This window comes from Lates calcarifer, linkage group LG17 (genome assembly GCF_001640805.2).
Source record: "Lates calcarifer isolate ASB-BC8 linkage group LG17, TLL_Latcal_v3, whole genome shotgun sequence".
NCBI classification, from domain to species: Eukaryota; Metazoa; Chordata; class Actinopteri; family Centropomidae; genus Lates; species Lates calcarifer.
In genome coordinates, this window is record NC_066849.1 from 25,855,748 (window position 1) to 25,878,969 (window position 23,222).

General features: G+C 40.4%; 2 protein-coding genes across 4 annotated transcripts in view; both read right to left on the minus strand.

Moving 5' to 3' along the window:
• gmds (GDP-mannose 4,6-dehydratase) overlaps window positions 1-13,715 on the minus strand; it is a 153,786-nt gene extending 140,071 nt beyond the window's left edge. Inside the window, exons 1-3 of the mRNA XM_018670909.2 lie at window positions 13,451-13,715; window positions 2,301-2,345; window positions 446-533 (exon numbers count right to left, since the gene is read on the minus strand). Of these exons, the coding sequence (XP_018526425.1) occupies window positions 446-533; window positions 2,301-2,345; window positions 13,451-13,549 (232 nt within the window). The 5' untranslated portion in view covers window positions 13,550-13,715. The remainder of the gene's footprint in view (window positions 1-445; window positions 534-2,300; window positions 2,346-13,450) is intronic.
• A 5,805-nt stretch (window positions 13,716-19,520) lies between these two features.
• The window catches only part of mylk4b (myosin light chain kinase family, member 4b), a 28,615-nt gene continuing 24,913 nt past the window's right edge, over window positions 19,521-23,222 (minus strand). For all 3 annotated transcript variants that reach the window (XM_018670930.2, XM_018670931.2, XM_018670929.2), the window contains 8 exons: window positions 22,835-22,928; window positions 22,216-22,325; window positions 21,984-22,125; window positions 21,631-21,701; window positions 21,407-21,535; window positions 21,088-21,319; window positions 20,916-20,964; window positions 19,521-20,807 (listed from right to left, as the gene is read on the minus strand). In XM_018670930.2, the coding sequence (XP_018526446.1) occupies window positions 20,920-20,964; window positions 21,088-21,319; window positions 21,407-21,535; window positions 21,631-21,701; window positions 21,984-22,125; window positions 22,216-22,325; window positions 22,835-22,928 (823 nt within the window). In that variant the 3' untranslated portion in view covers window positions 19,521-20,807; window positions 20,916-20,919. The remainder of the gene's footprint in view (window positions 20,808-20,915; window positions 20,965-21,087; window positions 21,320-21,406; window positions 21,536-21,630; window positions 21,702-21,983; window positions 22,126-22,215; window positions 22,326-22,834; window positions 22,929-23,222) is intronic.

The following is a 23,222-nucleotide window of genomic DNA, read 5'->3' on the forward strand; positions in this document are numbered from 1 at the left end:
TTGAAGAATTAAATGTTTCTTTGTTTTCTTAGCTGGAACTAACACAAAGAAACATGACTGGACAGTTTCTTGAAGACAGGGAGTTTCACAAGCCATTGTGTTCCATGGAAATTTCAACTTGTAGAAGAGATTAGTAATCATCATTAAAGGTGACCTGGTGTCCAGGGGATTCACAAGCACCTTTCACACAGAAACGGAGCTGTATTGGCATTAAGAAGACCTTTAATTATGCCACCTGTGCTAGGATTACACTGAACCAGTAAAAGGGGTTTAAGATGCTGCACATACAATCACAACATCCCCACTCAAGTTCAGCCTCAAACCTAAAAAAAAACTTGATAAAGACTTCATCAAGAATAAAGACATAGATGAAATTAAAGAAGCTTTTTTCGTAACATGACAGTAATCTCCAATATCTAAAAGGGTTTGTAAATGGGACACTTACTGCCCTCAGTGTGCGTCTGGGGGTTCTGGTAAAGATGCTCAATGCGGCCAGTGTTAAAGGAGCTGGAACGACGCATAATACCATGAACCTGGGAGAAAAAGAGATGGAAAAGATGAACACAAGGAGGTTTAATCATCTTGTCTGTGCTCTCTGACTAGTAAATACCCAACAGTTTGTTTACAAATTAAGGCATCGTATTAAAAATATATATAAATCAAATAAGATATGAGAAAGAAAAATCTTTAATTGAAAAACCATGAAAAATACTGTTTTGCGCTACAGTAGTGGACCGTGAATATAAACTCAACACTTCCTGTAGCTGCTTCACAGTAAAAGCTGTCCAGAACAGAATATTATAGTTGTGGTTTTTAGATCAGATCATTTTTAACTAAGGCTAGCAGTTGGTCTTTATCAGTCTACATTTGGACCATTTCCATCACATTTTTGTCTGTGAATCAGTTTTACAATATGAAGTTTTTCAGTAAAAAGCTGCAAATCTCAAACCTCCCAACACACATTAATAATGATAAGCGCCACCTTTTCCTGTGCCAATGATGTCAAGCGTATTAGAAATATATCCTACTAAACTGGGCCAGTGTGGTCATAAAATATGGTAATTTAATACACAAAACAGAGTCATATTTTGTCTCGCCATTACAGCACTGGCTTGCATATAAAACACTGTCCTTCATAGGCTCATTTTCCATTTGAGAGTTAGATAAAAAATGTAGTTTGTTGGTTTAAAATGTAAGTCTTTATAGATGTATTTTGTTGTCACTGATCTACAGTATGATAACAGTATATTTTTTATGTGACAACAACATTTAAAAAATGTCAAATATAACATTGTGGTCTGCTCTACTTCATCGAAAATTATTCTTATGTTCAAAAGACCTTTGGACACATACTATATTTTGTATTGCAAAAGTTGATACAACAATATTGTGTGTCATGGCTCCAGTTCACAGTGTTTTTAATGCTGCCTGTGATCTGATGATCTGTACACCATGTCCTGAAGGGGGAGGACGTGTGAGGAAGCTCTGCTCAGGGAAGATAACAGGACCTGATCCAAGGGGAGTCCATTAGTGGGAGGACGCTGTGGCTTGACCTCACTTCCTTTATTCACTGTGCACTTCCTGCCTGCATGTGCGCTCCTCTTTAATGCCTCCCCCCACCCCCTCCACATCAGCATATCCCCCAACCTGGATCCAGTCTACTTCCTCTCTCCTGTCTGTAAATCTGGACCAGGCTGCGATGAAGGTGTGTGTTTCTGCTACACACATCTCAAGGGAAGTGAAGTCATGCAGCTACTGTCAGGAAAACACAATGAGCTCTGGTGCAACACGTATGTTTATGCAAGTGTGTTGAATGTATAGACTTTTCAGGGGTGTGAAACCACCAGATGCAGCCTCGGTCAGTCAGAAACAGCTTGTTAACCTCTGCATCCATCAACAGGCTGTTGACTTTTTGCGCTCATGAAAACACAGTGTGGCAGGTGAAAGCTAGTGACCTCTTTCAAACGGTGATATGATAACAGCAATTTCCCTGTTAATGGTCCGACCTAGGGGTAAAAGGTGAGGGGTTAACTGGCTCGAGAGCAACACAAAGGGTTTTATCAGAGTGAGATGTGAGTCAGTCCACATATGAAGCCCACTGTCAAATTACGTCACAATCCCCTGGGAGCTCCCACACACTGCTGTGACTGGATGCGGCTTATCAAGGGAATGTTGCTCTGTGTGTGTTTCTGTGTATGTTGGCATTTATGAGTGTCTGGATTTGTGTGTGTGTGTGTCTACGTTTCCAAATAAGAGATTCTTGGTACTGTTTAAGCCTGAAGTCTGGGTTTCTCCCTCACCTCATAGCCTTTGGCGAGCAGGAACTCCGCGAGGTAGGAACCATCCTGAAAAATAGAAGAAAAAACAACATTTAAATACAATGTACAATGATAATTATAATACACACAAATGTGCAGCTCAGACATATTGATTCAGTTATCTGGTATTGACTGAGTCACTGCAACACAACCAAAACACAAGATAAAATACTGAGTGAATTCAAGATATCCACAACTGAAAGTGCTTCACAGACTCTCTGGAGACAAACTTTGTTATTCTTTCATTATTAGGCCAAGACGAACAAAGAAGGGATGCTTTGTTGTTTAGCACAACAAACAACAGATACACACACACACACACACACACACACAGGTAGGACTGTGCCAAATGTGAAACCGTCTAATAGTAAAATTATGTAAAATAAGTGGAAGAAGGTCCAAAAGGTCCAGACAAAATCAACAAAAAGTTAGTTATTCAAAAAAATTATAAGAATAAACCACAAAATAAATCATCTACTAAATGTAAAGCCTTTACATCCCTACTAAATGATCTATTTATCAAAATAATTAATACATTCCTACATTGTTTTCCTTTTACTCAAAACAGTAGGCCTACTAACTCTGCCTCCTATCCGCCCAGAGGCTGAAATGTTCCCCGTGTTGTGGAGCTTACTTGATGAAGAATAACACTAAAATCCACAGAGGAACCGTGGCACGTTCTCAGAGATGCTTGGTATAACCTGCCTGCCAAGTACCTTGAAAAACCAAATATTGATTTTATTTATTTACTTCCTGTTTACTGAACTTTGTATGACGTTAATTGATGCATTTATTTCTGAACGCATCCTCGCTTTGCGTTTCGTGCCTTAAACTTTTGCACAGTGTCTAAATCTTCTTTAAATTCGGCTTCTTCTGAGCGAAACTGGCTGGCGCAGTGATTTGTTGGAAAGTAAACCTGTATATTGTTGAATCCATGACACATTAGCGGTCAAACAAGAATGACTCTTTCACGGTGCTGGAACACAGCCCTCCTGAAACCTGCACACTGCAGCTGAATACTGAGGCCTGGGATCATTAGGTGTAACATCCACATGAATCAGGAGCTTTGGCCAGACGTAGGGCCAATGTGTGTGTCTGCGTGTGTGTGCGAGTGTGTGAGAGAGCGAGCCCTGTCAATAAGGTCTTGTTCCCCTCACCCATGTTACTCCTCGTCTTTTTTCCTTGCTCAGACTTTCCGACCGCACATTCTGGAACACTCTGGAACATTCCGAACTAGTCATGGCATTCATCGCTCAATCCCCCTCACATATGTGCACACACACATTTAAACACACACGTACGCTCACACTGCCAGCATGCCAGCCCCGCGCTTCCTCTCCAGGTCTGGGGGGTAACAGTGGAGGTGGAGGGCAGGAGAGAGCAGAGGAGAAAGGGTCCTGGGGGAGCGTGGGGAGGGGAGGAGAGTAGAGGCTGGAGGACACCCAGGAACCCCACACTCAGAGCCAGGCAGAGATGGTCATGCCTAAGGCTGCGTTAGGCCTTGACATCAGGGAGACCTTACAGGTACAGGCCGAGTGCCATGGAGAAAAGTCAGTGGAATTACCTGTAGAAGCTTTACGCTACAGGCTGGAAAAAGCAGCAGAGGCTTTATCTCTCCGTTTTATTCCCTAGTGAGTTGCATTAAAGAAATACTAGGCTGATTCATGCCCACTAGGGGGCAGAAGAAAACAAGCCCGGATATATTGCTTATATTTATTTTACATCTCTAGATGCTCAGATTTCTGTTTAAGCTTTGGCCACCCAAACACTGAAAGGTAAATCATAAATTTTATAATTCACACCTGTGTTTTTCCTACCATCACCTGTCTGTAAGAAAAAGGCCAATATCAGCCGCTGATGAAGACTGTGAGATGCGTCTGAAAGCACCAGAAAGTAGGGATATTTTACCCAACATTCCCAAGATTGAGTATGAGTTATGATGGTCACAAGTATGGTGATGTACATTTATTTTTCCAAAGGTTAATGCAGTAACCTTCTGTTGATTCAGGAGCTTGAAACTGTGTTTTCTTGTTGATATTGCTCTATTACATGGCTGCTTGTTATCTAGGGCAATTCACAAAATTATTTTTGCCCCTCTGCATTAATTTGTATTTCCACAGTTCTCACTTCCATCATTGATTTTGCCCTGAAACAAAGCTGCATAGGTTTAAAAATGCCAAACAGCTAGTACTATCCTCTAAAGACATGCTAACAGTAAATGTTTATAGTTTTATAAAAATAAATTTATGGTTTAGCACTATCATTAAGATCAGCATCTGCAGGTTGAGCACTCTGGCGGTCAGTTGGCACTGATGCCCAACCTGTTTCTGCCTAACCAAGAGGGGGGGTGGGAGGAAGGTGGGGGGGGGCACTGGCAGCCCCTCGCCCGTCCCCACGGCGTTCAAAGCTCCAGCCGGTGTCATGTTTTCCTGCCCCTGTGCCAGGGTCAAAGCGTTCCATGCCAGACCAATATGGAAAACAAGCCTGAAGAGCTGCAGCTCTGTTTCAAAACAAGAGGCTCCTTTGAGGCCGTATTAGCCCATAAACCCTGGCCTCACCTCGCCGTTTCCTGTTATGGGGAGTTGGGCGCTTGGTGGGAGCGAGGGGTGTGCACGCGCACATTCACACACACACACACACACACACACACACACACACACACACACAAACTACATGTTCACCTGCCAGGTCAATGCCATACCACAAACTCCCCAAAGACTCATTTTGGCCTTTGACACAATATGATCTCTCTCTTCTGTAGCTCCACTGAATATAAGCCAAAAGGCTGGTCCAGTAACTGGAGGGTGAAAGTTAATTGAAGTACAAGACAATGATTGTTTCATATTTGTATTAACTGAATCCCTCCTCTTAATCTCAAGGACTGTTTGTAGTGGCCACGATTGTCCACAGGGGGAGCAAGATTTAAACAAAACTCTCATACTGCAGACAGGTACAGGTGTGAAACATTTACTATCACTAAACAGAGTGGTGTAAACTCAGCATTGTTCATTTTCTGCCTTTAAATAGACTTAAATTTGCATGTTTAAACAAAATAAATGTTCTTCTCCTTGAAACACAGTATAATTCTGTTAATTTAATGAGATAAAAACTGATTAAGTGCATACATATGCATATTTGTGGGTATGTGTGGGACATAAAAAACCACACTGTTATGTAAATGTAACTTCTGCCAATAATACACAGGCACATGCTATATAATCACAGTCACTAGTCTCGTTAAATGATTTTAAAAACAAAGTGTCAGACATTTTAAGGACTGAATTGAGTGCAGCTGTGTCAATGTATAGCTTTTTTAATTCATTTTAAATAGTGTCATAATTTTCTGCATTTTTCTGTAAAATACTACAACTTTAAAATCACATTCTTTAAAAAAAATTCTCTGTAAGCAACATAATATAAAAGTAGAGAAGACAAAGGTTACAAAGAAAGAGGAAGCCCAGACAGAATATATGGATTTTGGGTGAAAGGAGCTGATGTTGACATTAGACTAAATCAGTCCATGTGTCTGAAATATGTTAATAATGTTCGCTCATCAGAACTGCTCTCAGAGTGCTATCATTAGCTCCAATCAACATTCCCATAATCATCATTATCACATCATCATCCTGTGGTTCCAGTAAGAGGATATATACGCATCTATATCAGAAGGTGGCACTGCTCTGTGTTCATGTGTTTCTCACAGGAAAGCTATTCAGTGTATGTACTTAACAGCATCATACCACTGCAATGCAATTAGTTCTTCACTACAAAAACTATAAACACAGCTGTGTCTAGAGGGGAGGATCTCTCCTTCCTTATTAGTGCTATTAAAATACCTGAGTTTGAGTGACCCATATCTGCAACACTGATTTCTATCAGGATATATCTATACAGTATCAGCTACAGGGAGATATACTGACAAAACCAACTCGCTGCAGGTGATGTGAACAAAGCTATTGAGCTATTTATTCTCTAAACTTAAATTTTAATTTTAAAATGCTCTGAAATGCACAAATTAAAGATAATCTTTAAGATAATAAAACAATATTTGCAACCTCATTAGGAATCTCATGACAATAATAGGAAATGAAAAAAGCCAGAAATGGACAGAAATAGCTACAAAGATAAAACACTGCACAACCACTTAAAAACAATCTGTCCAGGAGAAATGTAGTAAATTATATAATGGATATTAAGATGGAGGAATGGCAGCTGATTCGCCTGCTGATAAATGGACCATTTCCATCACATAGTCAGACAAAGTCAGATATAACTGTGGCTCAGGAGGTAGAGCGGGTCGCCACAGCACCGAATCACAACAAAAGACATATAGAGCAGGTTTAGACCATGTAATATTTACAGCAACAGACCTAACATGACCTGCAATGAGCAGCACTTGGCGACAGTGGCAAGGAAAAACTTCCTTTTAGAGGCAGAAACTTTGAGCAGAACCAGAGCACTCTGGATAAAAGCGCTGTATGAATGGGTGAATGTGACCTGTGGAGTAAAGTGCCTATATGACTAGAAAAGTGCTGTATGAATTCAGTTCCTTTGCTGAAGTTCTTTTTCTGGTGTCTCGAGGAGTCACATTGCATGTAGGCTGCAATTAGCAATTATTTTCATCATTGACTGATGTGATGATCATTTTCTGAATTAATCAAATAACAGTGAAAACCAGCAATCATCATTTTCCAGATCCTGAGACAACTTATTCTCGTTTTGTCCCACCAACAATCCAAAACCCATTTTAACATATTTGTACACACTGAGGTGTCCTCAAATACGGTGTCATGACCTCTGAGACTGTGAACACAGCCACCATCTTTCCTTCAGCCTGGGAGGAGAGAAGAAGGAAGTACAGTATGTGATGTACTTGGACAAACCCCAGCACTATGAGTTTGGTACCCCCTGCTGGTGGAATGGTGGACAAGTGAATTACTGGGTCCTTTACGAGCAGTATCACTGGGTCATCTCTGTGACCTTTGACCCGTAATTAAGGGTCAGATCACCTGCATAAGATTAAGGAGGAAAAGACCTAATGGAAAACATATCTGACCCAGTCCAAATTTTTAAAGAGCTCAGCCTGTGTGCCTGCAGGCATTATGCATGTATTCATCTGAACACAGAGTTCATGGCCAAACGTACGTTTATTTGTCATTGTGTATAAGTTACAAATGAATCACTTTAATGTGCTTTCTTTAGACCGCAGGCAGAAGCTGCCAAGCACACCACCGGTCTGCAATTAGGCCCGATATGGTTTAATGAAGCTGTAATCACAGACCGCAACACACACAAGCACATCCACACACACATAACACACACATTCAGCATTAAGTAGGAATATTTGGTGTGCTGTGTGAGGAGCAGCCTGAATCTCTCTTCCCTTGACTTTAGGACCACTCAGGCGTGTCGGTGAAATAAATGAGTGAGCACAGCTTCCTGGTATCAATATGATTCAGGAATCAGAAACTTCTGCTGCATACAGGAAGTACACTGCTTCACAACAGTTACAACAGTTACTGTATATATACATACTGCAGATACAGCTGCAGTAAAAATATCTTAGCTACTGTATGTTGAGATATTTCAGCCACATTGAGCTGCAATGGAGCAGCTCTTGACCATGTGACCTGACTGGAAGGCTGCTAGTCCCCAAACCAGCAGGATGGGTGGGTAAAGTGAAAGGTGCAGCGCCTGCTCCTCCCTCATTATGACCTCTACGCTGACTACGCTTAAGCCCCAACAGCTCCAGGGAAGAGAAACAGTGAAGCTTCTTGGATTGAAGACAGTTTTAAATTAAAAAGTATCTTAAAGCATGTGTAGAATTAAGCTTTGTGCCATGATAATCCTATTTTCCAATAAGTCAAATCAGTGTTTATGATGAGGATTAACTGTCAAACTCACTCATCTGAATGCAAGATACACTAGAACCAAAGCAGTGAAGTTACAGCAGCAAATTCTGCAGGAATGAAGTGACCAACATAATTATGTTAACAATACTTGCTCAGGACTAGTCAATACAATCAAGGATTACATTCACATCAATATTTGTAAATATTAATCAGTGGATGACATTTTCAGTTTTGTTTGTCCATATTAATTACAGTAGATTCTGGTTGTGGGTTGTGGATGTCGGAGCTGATTGGTTAAACTTTGTCACTGGTTACTGCAGCTACCCTCAGTTTGTAGTAAACATACAGTAAATTAATCTATTCAGAACAGTAATAGCATTTAGTTCAGTAAGTGATTCATATGGTTGCTGATTTAATAAATCTGGTTTACATACAGTCGTATTCTGGCACCACTCTGGGAACAGTTAAATCATTTTTAACTGCTCTGTTGCTGGCAGTTTTTTATAAGACTCAGCGAAACTGAAAACACTCTCTGCAGGATAATATGTTGTATCAAAAATGGTTCCATATCATTTCAAATGTGCTTTCTCTCCACAGTACAGACATCATGTTGTACCGAAGATGACTGTCTTATAAACAAGTAGCGCATTGCTAAACTGGTTTATCATCACACCATCAGATCATGGGTTACTCCACTGCCAATGCTAAGCATGTGCCTTTAACTTTTCTTTTTAGCACCAACTGCAGCTGAACTTACATGTGTTCCTGTCTTTCTACAAGTTACCAGACTTCATTCAGAGCAGGAATCAGTCTTAAAGGAGCCATCAGGAGCCATTATGAGCGACAGAGGAGATGTGCGCACGCATTCTTAGCTTTATGATTATTATTATTGGCTCCTGCTCAGACTCTATCCTGTGCTTAACAGTGGAGTCAGTGGAACGAGGCAAGTGGGGAACGAGAGAAGTGTATCAAACGCCAACAAAAGGATGAAGGAAAGAGGCTTGTAGAACGAACATCAAACAGCTCGAGGGGTCGTATCGCAGCGCGGCGTTGTTTTCCCAACCAGAGGAGCTGAAGAAAGAAGTGTGAGCCTCAAAGCCAAAGTAAAGTTTCACTGTCAAACACTGAGACTGAACCTGTCCTCTTCATAACCCCGCATCGTAAAAAAGCAGTGTCAGCCAGAGCCCCTGCCCGGCTCTGCAGCTCTGCCTTGGCACTCCGGTGGTCTCCCATAACTCACACCCTCTCACCCCAATACTTCACACTGAGACAGCAGTCTAAGATATTCAGACTGAGCAGCATGCTGCCCTGAAATTTATGAACAGTAGTTAGCCAGGCGATTTATGGCATCACTGTGACCCCCATGGCCCTGGCTAGTGACTTCTGTGATGGTCTATCCAGATGCCTGCCTGCCTGCCTTCTACATGGGCTCTCAGTATTCAATAGTAACGCCATGACCGGCAGAATAAAAATGAATTAACACTGTTATTCTTCCTTTTTTTCCTGTTAAAAGAGGGCGAGGGGAGAAGGAGCTTCGGAAAGGAATGTGAGATGCTGAAAATGACTTTCCAAGACCTCCGATAGTCGTCTCTCCAGGGCTGCAGTCTGGGAACGGTCAACTGACAACTTTCACCTCAAACCATGAAACATTCCCCAAGTCTCTGCTTATTCCCTGCTGCTTATTTGCTCTGATGCAAATCATAAACTGACAATGCTCTTCTGCATGTGCATACAACCGCAAAAGACACACATTCACACAAAATACACACACACTATATTTGAATGCACACACATAACCATTAATGCAAATGTCTTCGACAGGTTCTTGTCGCTGCCACAAAATGACAATGCTGTGAAGCTGCAACTAACAATTACTTTCACTGGTGACTAATCTGACAATTAGTGTCCAAGGTGATGTCTTCAAATGTCTTGTTTTGTCCAACTTAAAGTCCAAAACCCCCCAAAATATTCTGTTTATTTTCATATGTGACAAAGAGCAGCTTCAAATCCTGACATTTCAGAAGCCGGAACCAGGGAATGTTTATTAGCAATCTGATATTTCATAGAGACAACCAAAAAGAAGAGTTAGACCTAACATGACTGCCACTCAATAGAAATACTGAATGTCATTGCATGGGTGTTAATGCAAAAATTCAGTTGTAAGCAAACAGCGGCCCATGTGCCAAAACTGGCCCTCTGATGGAAGCTGAAGTTCTCACTTGTACAGTTTACATCAAATCCTTTATATGATTCTACTGTACAGTTAATACAAAGCTCACATTAACCCCAATAAATATGAACTCCTAACATCTAATAAATCAGTGCTTCCATGTGAGGCTATCGGAGCAGTCCTCCTGTCCTATTCTATTCCAAGCTTTACTATCTGAATTGCTGTATGAATGAACAACATCATTACTTTTTTTTAATGTTTGGGTTGGGCTAAGTGGGGACATTTTTTCTGTTGCATATAAAACCATGAATTTTGCATTCATCCCTAATGCTGATCTGGGATCTATGTGCACCTGTCCACAGATCCAGAACAGACACATGTGTAATAAGTAGTCTGAACAATGCTGAACTTTTAGAGGCTGATACCAGTATCAATATATAATGATGATAGCTTGGCCAATGTTGATTTTTACTGATAAAATCACCAAAGACTAAGAGTTATGACAAATATATGTACTGAAGGAGTACATTTTAATGTTAATAATAAAGTTATAAAGAGAAAATAGAAAACTTTGAACAGTAAAGAAATTAACAAATCCATTGAATAAACTAAGTACATTAAACTTGAATTAAGTGGAAATGGGTCAAATTTGTACAAAATCCACTATATGAAGTATTAATTTATTGCAGTTTTTGATATATTTTTAAGTATTTACTATTAACACTACTGATAATATCGACTAAACTAAAAACTAATATCAACTTAAAAAGCTGTGGTTCCTGTCTGAGTTGCTCTTGACAGAATAAAGTATGGATCCTTGTCCTATTGTCACCATAATGATGACGTAACTTCCAAACCCACAAAGACACAACAATGAACAAAGCCATAAAAGTAATAGGATAGCAAACATCCTTGACAACGTCATCATTCCAGTAATCTCTGCATTAATACAAGTAAAGCTAGTTCTGCAGAGCTGACACTTCTCTCTGCCCTTTGTTCAGGAGTTTTGTTCAGGTTATGATCCATTAGGTGAGGACCACAATCACTGTGCTGTGTCTGAAACATGATGAATGTTTCACACCAGAAAAGTAGCATGATGGCAAACACTCACTACACACTGATCAGCAGGTAACACCCACCTAAACATTGTTACAGACCTACTACTGAAAAACTATGCAAGATAAACTTAAAGTATACTCAGATGTGCAAAGTCATGTAAGAATAAAGTGTTGTTATAGTATCTGTACAGTATCTGTCATCAGTAAACTTCACACCATATCCAGCTCTGATCACACAATACCACATTAAACAACTACAGGATATGAGTGATTAAAAAGTGCCGCACCTCTGTACATGTCCTGTTAACTCTGCAGCTAACAAGCAATATCAACTGTACTTTGTACTCTGTGTGCTGGCAGACAAAAGAGAGAGTGAATATCTTTGAAGAGATTTCAACGTGATAAGACATCTACCGTATTATCTCTTATTTTAGACTTGAAGGATGTAGGAGGTGTGGCTAAGAGCTCTTTTTAACTGAATGCTAAAAGCTAGCAAAACTGGCTTTTGAGATTTTGGTTTCTGGAATCTGAGTACTTCTTAAACCACTGTCAGGCTGATTACTGAGGAAGTATCATGGTAAAATTCATGTCCTCTAAAAACTGCCTCTGGCCCAACTTCCTGGTGTCAGGTGGCTAATGTGTAACCTGATAAATGTATCTGTAGGCTCAGTGGAAGGGCGTGTTTGAGACAACAAGAGAAGGAAATAATTTCGTTTTTCCCCTTCTGAAATAATGAAAAGTTTATTTCGCAGTAAGACAATTTCAATGTAATTTAGGAAGCTAAAGTAAATAATTTTACCACACCGCAAACAGAAGAGGAGAAAAGACAGGTAAGACAACGTTTAGGGGGAAAATGAAGATTTAACACAATGCAAAGTTATTCTAAGGGGGAAATTAAATCACAATATTTTAGACAGGTTTTTATTTTATTTATGAAAGCAAAAAACACAAAAAGTGAATTTAACTGCTTTTACATATCCAGACCACATTGGACCAGGTCTAAAACCAATATAACTAAATTTGTCAGATCTGGACTAGATTAACCCAGAGAAGCTAAAGAGTGATTAAAACACAATTTCAGATTTGTGATTTATAGATGTTTATTTATTTTTCAAGTCTACGTATACATGGTTTTAGATCTAGACCTGGTCCAATGTGATCTGGATGGGAATGTTTTGCAGTGTTTTAAACAGAGTTTACGCTCTCGCCGTTAATCTCGTTCAGATTTGACAAATCTAAGTAGTGGTTTGATGGTCTGATGGGGTCTGATTGAGAAGAAAAGGGATTACACTTTTTTGTGTTTTCACACAGAACATTTCACAAATCTGAATTGTGTTTTAATCACTCTTTAGCTTCTCTGGGTTAATCTAGTCCATATTTGACTAGTCTACTTCTAGTGGTGTTTGAACTAGACCTGGTTTGCTGAGGCCTGGTTGTGGGGGGGGGTGAAACTGCACTTTTTAAGGTTTTCACAAATGGAATTAAGCTTTTATAAATCTGAAATTGTGTTTTAAACAGTCTTTAACACCTCTGGGTTAACCCAGTCCAGATTTGACGAGGCTAACTATAGTGGTTTTTGAACTAGACCTGGTCTGATGAGGCCTGGTTTGGGGGGGGAAATGAGTGAAATCGCCATTTTGTCTGTTTTCAGTGACAGAATCAAAGTTTCACAAACCTGAAACAGTGTTTTAAACAGTTACTGGAGTCTACCTGTAAATCTAATCCAGATCTGGCAAGCCTAACTATGATGGTTTTGGGGTCTGGACCTGGTCTGTTGTGGACCAGTTTGGAACACCTAACTTTCCCCTTAAATGCCGACTCACAAGCTAACTTCAGAGCTGTGGATGCAGGAGTGATACACCGGGTTTTTGCACCTGGAACAGGTATAAACAGGTTATAAACAAACGGATACGCTAATACAAACCACGACCAAAGAGTCGTTAAGCTGTTCAGAGCAGCGGTAAAAGTAAATCTTCGTGAATGTGCCTGTGAACAACAAGTGCACACCGTGTAAGAACAGATACTGGCTGAGATCTGAGTGAGTAATATTACCTGTCCGGTGATGCCGGTGATAACAGCCACCTTTCTCTCCTTCTTTGGCGCTCCGTTCAGCGCGGAGCTAACGTTAGCAGGCTCGGAGCACTGGGCCATCTCGGACCGGCTGGATGTTTACAGTCTGCTGGCACACGAAGCGACAGAACCGACATAAACCGTCTGTGTGTTTACAGTATGAGAGCAACGACGAGAGTCTCCTCAGCATCCAAAAACTACACACCGCTGCAAAGTGCAAGACGTAGCAGGAAGCGGCGGCGAAATCAGCCAATGGGAAAAGAGCAAGTAGAGGCAGCAGAGGAGATTCAAATAAAGAGGGCTGAGTGTCTGAAAGCGCTGCACGACTGTAACACAGCGACGCCTGTAGGACGGAGGGAGAAGTGCATCTCTCAGTTATTTCTCACCGCCAGTGTGCTAGACCATACAACACGAAATATTTGATAAATTACAGTTACAAAAACAAAAACGAGTTGAAGTAGAGTCATTTATGTTACATATGTTTAAGCAGTACATCTGTAATTAAATTAACAAACGCAAGCTCATTAATTTGTAATGGCTGCCGTGGTTATGGTGTGTTTTAAATTATAGAAATTCTGTACCAACTAAAACTTCAGCATTCCTCAACATACTGTAATTATATATTTTTTTTGTTTGTTTGGTTTTTTTTTTTTTTTAGAGTTATTTCAAAGTTTTGCTATCGCTAGCCACAGTTAGCATTAATAGCTGTTTTCTTACCCGTCTAGAAGAAATGTTACGAGTTCGGCTTTAAACTTCATTCCTTTTGCTTTCAAATGGCAGAAAAGCAACAGCAATATTTTACTTCTGTTTCTATCAACTCTTTTCTTCTACTTAAGTTAGCTTGCTAACCAGCTAGCCCGAGCCCGCCACACGTCGTCACTTTCCCATGGCGATTAACCGAAGCTTCTAGACAATTCTAGAATGTCTGGTTTTGTAAACGTCAGGAAAGTTTGAAGCGCCTTGCACGCGACCATCACTACTACGCTGTCCCGACAAGAGACCACGTTCGACGAATGAAAAAAACTTTAAAATGGCGCCTTAGTAAATTTAGAATCATTATTTACGTCGTAGCATAATAAGGTTTCAGAAATCTGAAGACAGAGTCTATTTGTACAAAGCAGGCAGTCATAATACTAAAACTGAACTCTGCTATTACTCTCAATTTAATTAAGTATAAGTTATTCAAATGTTATGATGTTGCTTAAGGTTTATTTCCATCAGTAAAAATGCTCAGAACACAATTGTAAAACATTACTGATTCAAAAGTTATTATTTTAGAAATATTATTTATTACAAGTTATTAAAATGATAATAGTTGAATAATATTGTATCATAACTAAGCGACTTTAAATCTCCTCTTGGTTTAAACTGCTGAATATGACTGAAATAACTTTTAGTCTGCACTGACATCAAACAACATATTAACAAACCAACAGTAATAGATTACCTCTTGTGCTAATAAAATACATTTTCTGCCCATTTTGACAGCTTTTTGGTTTATATTGTTAGAAATGAGCAAAGAAAAATGGCTTTTAGAGTATTTACACTTACGTATATGAAATAATAATAAGAGTGGCTATATGTATAATCTGTCTTTATCATTCATGCTATAGTAAGGAACTGTCAATGTAGTTATGTCACCCTGGCTCCACCACTGATTTTCAAAGAGAAGAGAGTGGCAGTCTTAATGGATAAAATATACAAACTGATTGAAGGATATCTCATATTTCTGGGGTAGCGACCAAACCTTCTCCGCTCAGTCTATCTCACTCTGCACTGTGCTGAGGAATTTCAGTGAATTTACAATAACTAGAGGACATGTGGTTTATATATAGGCCAAAAGTCTGTATAGACCAGACAATAAAAGTTCATCTTTGAACATTATTTGTCAAGTTGGCAAAAAGCAGCTTATAAGAAACTGAATATTGTTGCTGTTGTGTATCAAAGTGTTCTTCCTGCTCTGAAACATTTGCATTTGAAGTGTTTGTGTTCCTCCAGGCATATTTGCTTCAGCTGTGATTCTATAAACAAAGTCAGGGGGATGTAGACGCTAAAGAGAGTTGTTTTTTTTAATTTTATTTAACTAATCCCTTTTCAAAAGCACAGCAAAAATGAAACATGACTCTCCTCTGGCTCTGGATTAAACAAAAACACATATTGTTGACATTCTGTACAACTAATAGTGTGTGAAATTATGTGTGAACCAAAACAATGGAGTGAGGAGTAACAGAGGTCACAAATGCTTCAATAACAACTGAAGAGTTCATTTCCAAAATAAGTATTCATTTCATCAGTCACTGCAGACCCAGAGTTAAACTTCAGCTTTGATCATTGATACAGCAACATAGGGTCTGTAAGGCATCAGTCAGGGAGCAAAAGCTGTTTTATTTCCCACTCAGCTTTGGCTAGTGGGTAAATTCATGACATTACAAGTCTACATGTCTCACAAAGCCATGACCTGGGTCTCACTGAACGTTTTGAAAACCTCCAAACAGGAACAACCTCAAAAGCAAACATCTACTGACAAATCAATCTCCAGTACCAACAATGCTGTCATTTACAGAGAAGACATTGTCCACAGTGTAACATCTGTCATCACCAAACTTTGGCTTCGATGTGGTTCGTTAAACATCCTGAGAAGAAAGTGTCATTGACACAGGTGTTGGTTCCATAATGAAGGAGGTGTGCTGAGTCAGCAGTTTGTGAATATCATCTTTGTTTCCCTCCTGATAAATCTCTCCTCTACAGATGCACGTTGTTCAGAAACTTACAGTAACTTGTTTCTAATTTTAGTAAAGATCCCAAATTTTCCAAAGATATCAAGTGAACCATGGGAAAATGTGTGTATAATGAGAAAAGGGTGTGGAAAATTTAGTAGAATTAGCTTGTGGGCAGGCCAAAATAAACACAACTTTAAGAGCAGAACTTGATATATTGACTCTGACAGAGGAATTCATTTCAGAAGAAGATCCACGTCACTTGAGATACTGTCTTAACAGGAACAATCAAACGCTCCAAGAAGCTCCTAATCTCTTATTATTCTTGTACATTTGACCATGTATGACAACATCTGCTCCAGCTGAGAGTGTCAGTAGCCTTGTGAAAGCTCTCTCTCACTGCTTGACTTCCCGCAGAGCACAGCATGATGGGAGGTGTGATTTCATTACAGTCTAAAATAAACATCATTGCATAAAAAGAAAAAGAAGAAAAAACAAGTGCCTGGGTTCCTGAGAAGCACAGCAGTCTGCTCATCCACCCCGCCTGATCAAAAGAGAACAACACACAGCTCTGTTACAGCTCGGGGCTCTTCCTCTTCTCTTCTCTTGTTTGGGCAGCAGGTGTCTCACTGTGTGTTTCGAGGTATTTGACTCTGACCGTGAGTCTACTGCTGGGCAGAGAGCTCCACACATGTTGTGTGTGTGTGGGAACAGGAGGGAGTGCAGGGTTAAGTTCAACTGAAAGAGAAGGAGATGGATAGTCGCTCTCACTGAGCAGACGGCAGTTCACCCGGCTGTTACACTTTTGTCCTTCAGGAGGATCCAAGTTCATGTCCCCCTTGGCAGGCACCCGCCCCCGCTGAGGTGTCCATGAGCCAGACTGAATCCACAAACACACTGTGGAAAAGTCAGTTTTCCAAATGAGTCAGTAGTAACAGAAAGAAAAATGGCTCTCCTCCTTCTTTCTACATCTCTGTGGCTCTGTAGATATAACACCGACACACCCTGAGAAAATCATCTGTAGGTCTGTTTGCCATCTCAGCTCCCAGCTCTGGCACAACCTGCGGGTGTTCACTGCACCCTGATGACACCGCTGTACATCTGTACTTAACTGTGCAAACACACATACAGATGAGAGACAAATTACAAAGGCAAGCAACCAACCAACAAATGGAGACGTGATCATGCAATTATAAAGCTCAGCAGGCCTAGATGACCTCCATTTTGGATCAAGATGGCTTCAGTGTCCACGGTTCAGTCCAAGGCCAGACTGGAATATTGATCCAGGCTGGGAATCCAACATCAGCCCAGGCCAATCTCCACATTTCCACGACAGACCACGTACTCTAACAGTTATATAAATATATTTCTTGTGTTTAATGTTTTTGCAAGAAATATATCCTTTAGTTTTAGTACTACAAACACTACCTCAAAAAAAAAATAATATTCACATCTGGGGGTCTTTCTTTTTAATATTAATTACATGCACGTGTCTCCTGCTTTCCTATGCAACGTGATTAAGTGTTGATGCCTTTTATTTGTTTTTAAAAGCTGCTGCATGTTTTTTCCCCACTTTAATCTAGACAGTTCATTTATAATTTTACCACTGTCCAGACAGTCCGGGCTAATCAGCTGACCATGCTACTGGGAAGTTTTCCAGTGCTCCAGATGTCCAGTGTCGGGGCCTGGTTCAGTTCCCGGCCCAACAACATTTGCTGCATGTTCTCTCCCTCCACATTTCCTGCCAGCATCTCTGCTACCACACTCTAACAAAGGCAAAATGTCAGATGGCAAAAGGAGCAGATCTTAGTAGCTTTATGAAATATTTCTGTCCTGATCACTGTGGCCTGTTTCAGGATGGCGAGACAGCCACACAACCCAACTGTTACAGTTACGGGAGATAATGGGTGTTTCATTATTCCACACGGATGCACCTGATAGACGCCAGTTATTTGTGTTTGCCACATGTGCATCATCTATGTACTGTACTGAGGAGGAACCGAGACACAAAGCAACAGCAGATGTTAAAAAGCAGAGAGTGACGCAGGAAGATTTATTACATCGATCTGCCTTCGCTCAGTGACGTCCATACTGTCCATACTTGAATGATGAATATCCTCGTGCCCCGTTATCCATACTCTGTATCCCATGACTGCTGAGAAGAAAGCAGAAATAAACAGATCATGGAGATTTAATTGAGATGAGGTTGTGAAATTATTTATGTTCACTGAATGGATTTTGTTTGGAGCTGGATTTCCTCTCCTCTACTGATAACTGAAGCTCATTTTGGGACGGTAATCTGATATTTTGATGGATGTGAAAAGTTCTTCATGTAGATGGCAACACAAATTTAAAAACATGTGTGATAAAGAGGTTTCATGTGACAGTGTAAACCCTGAGCTATAGCTCGTTGTCTGGTTATTCATGGGAAAAGTTCTATTTTTCAGCAGGGAAGTTCACTGAAATGTCTGCTGCCTCAGCAAATCAAGTGACGAGAGAAATGCCCTCATTTTTCACTCCATTTTTTTTCAGTTATCTTCTCTTTCCCAACAGCCAAAAATCCCTCAGCGTGCACAGAGAGGTGTTTATTTTTTCAGGTGAATGATACTGAGGGGAATAAAGTTGGATCTCAGCTGTTAAATGAAGCTTGGATTCTCAGCAGCTGACTGTGTGAAGTGATGGCCAACCCGCTAGAGATTAGACATCCAACCATTAACACAGAGATTCAAACAGAACATCTCACGAGTCAAATCAAACCATTAAGTGTAATTAAATCATCTTCTGTCAGTGCCTCTTGTACAGTTCTCGGCTATAAGTCAGAAATGCTGCTCTCTAGTGGTTATACTGAATAATTCTCTTGTTAATGTGACAGATTGGTATGAACATAGAAATCCATGTGCATGGATCATTAAAACATGTACGCCAGGAGATAACTCATGTGTATGGAGTTGTAAACATGGGCTAAAATGGAAAATGTGTGAATGTTGTTCAGTTAAGTACTGTATGTGCTTTGTGCTCTGTGAATCATTAAACTGTGTGATCAGGTCTGTGTCCAATGCGAGGCCAACTATAATGGCCTGTAGTTAGTTTTGCTTTCTTGAATTACAGCTGATTATAGTTAATGATACTGTGAAGGATTTTACTGACTGATAGCTTCCACAGTTTAAAAAAAATACATCAAATGCATTATTTTTACTTTGTGCTCGTGTTTAAAGCATCATCAAGTACCATTTTATTTATTATTCAAGTATTATTTTTCTTATTTAACTGTTCATGTGCACAGATTTGAACTTCATGATCACACACACAGAAACACGCTCAATTATTTTCAAGTGTGCTTTATTTATTTCTTTATTTATATTCTACATTTATTTATGTCTCATTACACAAGAAAAACTTGAAAAAAGTATCATAAATTCAAATAAACAATATTCAAAATCACAAAGCTTTTCCATTTCCAAACAGAAGAGCCGACAGCTGAGTGATGAATATTCATCCAACTTCCCGTCTCTTAAAGAACGGGACAATAAAGCACTGACTGATATTTTTCCACACTCTGCTGTCGGCTCTCCGTCAAACTCAACTGTGAATTTACACATAACAATGAGTGAAATCCTGTTTGTCTCCCCTGAAAAACAATCCCATCTTGAATAAAAGCTTTGCACTTCAAGTACAGCCTGGTGTCGAACCAGTAAATAAATGAACAATAAGAATCCACTTCAGTCAGTAACATGAATTATTCATAGGTAGTGTTCTGTTGTGCTTTATGCCTTCATGGAAGGTGACAGGGCTACTCCAAACTGCCGAAGCAAAGGCGAGCTAGCGGCATGAATGCATACAGAAGGCAATCCAGTCTACAGTGAAAATGGAGCAGAAGAATGTGGGCTGAATATGGCACGAACCAGGAAGTATTCAGTCATTGAGATATTCTCACTTTTCAGGGGAAATGGGAAAATAAAGCTCTTCTGTGTTATATACAAAATAAATTAATGAGGTGTGACATCAACTTCAACCAAGTTCTAAATGTATTTTTAGCTTATGTTTTAGAAAGAATAAATTTTTTTAAATAAGACTTGTAAATTAAAAGAAAGAAAATTTCTGTTTCCACAAAAATATATCATTTAAATAATAAAATTCAGTTTATACTTAGTTTAAAGTTGTTCGCTGAATCTTGGAGAAAGAGGCCAAAAAGTGCAAAGCATGCAACAAACCAGGACAACAAGACAAATCGATCACTGGCAGTGGGAGAGTAGCAGTGTTTTTCTTTTTCATTCTTTTTCATTTTCTTTACCTCTGCAGTGACACATGTAGCAGTGACAGTAAAGGCAGGCCTTTATTCAGCAGCTACAGTAACTAGACACCACAGAGCTAGAGAGTCCTCTCTGAAGTCTGCTGTTCTACAGGACAGTAACCATGCTAGCAGAGAGTCTATGTCTTGACATATATCCTGTGTGCCTCACGCTATTCAGGTCGGAGCTAGGAGCTGCGGGGGCTAAGCTAACGTGAGGATGCAAGGCAGAGAGTAGTCATCCAGTAGCCATACAGGTACAGCAGCATTGGTCCAGTGTTGGGCTCCACGGCCCTACATTGTCAAAAGGCATGCTGAGGGCTTCACAGTGTTTCTGGGAGGGAAACAGACAAAAGGAAGGTTTGGTTAAGGCAGAATGAAGGCAGATGCAGAGAGACGCTCTGATTGACTAATTCATCTAGCAAGAAAATACCTGTCTTACCTGTTTAGCTCTCTGGAGAAGGAGCATGTGTGGAGTGGCACTTGTTTTTCTGCAGTGAGAGAGGATCAGATGGATTAATGCACTGCTTCAGCCAGGACAGTTATTTCTGAGTTTAAGCAGCTCTGTTGTTTTCAAATGGCCGCTGATGAATGATCCTGGATGCTGGTTTTACCTTCTGATTTAGTCGATAGTGCAGACTCCGGTCTGACAGCCAGGGGTGTCTGAGCGACTCTGCAGCACTCATCCTCCAGCTTTTGCTCTTCACCAGCAGACGGGTGATGAAGTCTTTGGCCTCGTCGGAGATGTCTGTGAACTCCTCCTCCTCAAAGTTCCACTGACAGGCCAGGATGTTGTTCAGTGTCTCGTTGTCATCGTCCCCCAGAAACGGAGACAAACCACTGAGCCTGAGCAGAGAGCAGAGAGGTCAGGGAACTACTCCCTGTCTCTCTATGCTGTATGTGTGTGTATGTGATTCTGTATTGACAACTTACAGCATGTAAGTGATGACACCAAGACTCCACATGTCCGTGGGGAATGAAACAAACTCATAGTTGATGACTTCAGGAGCTAAAAATTCAGGTGTGCCAAAGTTGACCCTCAGCTTCTCCCGAGGTTTATACCTGTCAGAGACACAACAGCAGAGCCATGAGACATATATCTAAGACTGAGGGAGGCCTGCTATGAAAAGTGAGGTGACAAAGATGACAGATGTTACCTCCTGGCCAGGCCAAAGTCAATGATTTTAATCTTGTTTGTAGCTCTGCTGACACAAAGAATGTTCTCCGGCTGAGAAACAACAAAAGAGATAAATTCCAGATAAATCCAGAATAAAGAAAGAAAAGATTGTTAAAGTAAGATCTTTTCATTGCATTTAATCTTAAAAAGAGGCTGCTACAGTCATATACACAAAACAACAACTTAGGTTTGAAAACAGTAAAGCTAAAGATGGGGAATAGAGTGCATGGCAAGGAAAACTGGTATATAAATCAACATGACAGTAAAAGGAGGGAAATGAGAGAAGTATTGATAACTAGAGGAGTGCAAGAGCCTAAACTGAAGTGGGTTTACCTTGAGGTCGAGGTGTAGGATGTACATTTTATGCATGTACTGCAGCCCTTCACAGATCTGGCGTATAAACAGCACCGTGTCCAGCTCTGTCAGGTTGTAGTTCTCATCAATGATGCGGTCAAACAGCTCCCCTCCCTCCACACTGAGAGGAGCAAACACAGAGAGAGCTTTTAACTCTGCTATTTTAATACATACACGCATAAAGTGTACAGAAGCTGTTAGAGAGACTCACTATTCCATGACTAGGATGATATCGTGGCGCGACTCGAAGGCGGCGTACAGCTGGATGAGGTTGGCGTGGTTCAGCTGGTTCATCACCTGGATCTCGTTCCTCACCACCTCCTGAAGAGACAAACAGGTGAGACAGAAAATAGGTAAAGTACAAGTCAGGTAACAGATGGATTTCATGAGCACATTGTAAAGGCAGACAGACAAACCACTAGCAAACCACTGTGATCTGCAGTGCAGCAGGAGTGTCCAATCATATGTATGTATATCACGACGATCAGTGACAGCAACATCGAGCTGGCCGAGGATTTGGCTGTGTGTTTGGTGGGCTTTTAGTCGGCTCTGAGCTTTCTGAATATCTCAGATGATAATGTAACCACAGAGCTATGCTCGGACATCTGACCTCTCCCACATCACTCTCAGATGACCCCGAGAAAGAAAGACACAACGAGGTAGACACATGCCCACGCCCCCTGAGACTGCTGAGCTGAGCCTATTTTTGAAGCGTAATCCTTTATGGTGCTTAGCAATGATGATAAAAGTAACCACCCATTACATTGTCTGAGGCATCACAGTGCCATAGCTGAACATGTATTGTGTTTCATGTTCGATCATTACTGCACCTTCTCTTTCTGGCTCCGGGCTTTGATGATCTTGGCAGCCAGCGTCAGACCAGATGAGTTCTCCATGCACTTGTGGACTTGCCCAAAACGTCCCCTAATGAAAGAAAAGCAAACACACTCATGAGTCAAACACATCCATAGATACTAGAGGCAGAGTAGAAGAAGACACAGCCTAGAAGTTGGATTTTGAATTTATGAAATATGACTTATTCTGGTGGTTAAATAATCAACAGAAAATGTTGATTTTTTAAAAGTAATTTATCGCGGTCAAATTCCAAATAACTGTGGGATTCAACTTTGCAACCACAGAACCTGCTGCTCTTCTGTTTTATATATCTTTGGGTTTTCTCCCAATTTTACAACGTCATTTTAGACAGTAAAAATAAAT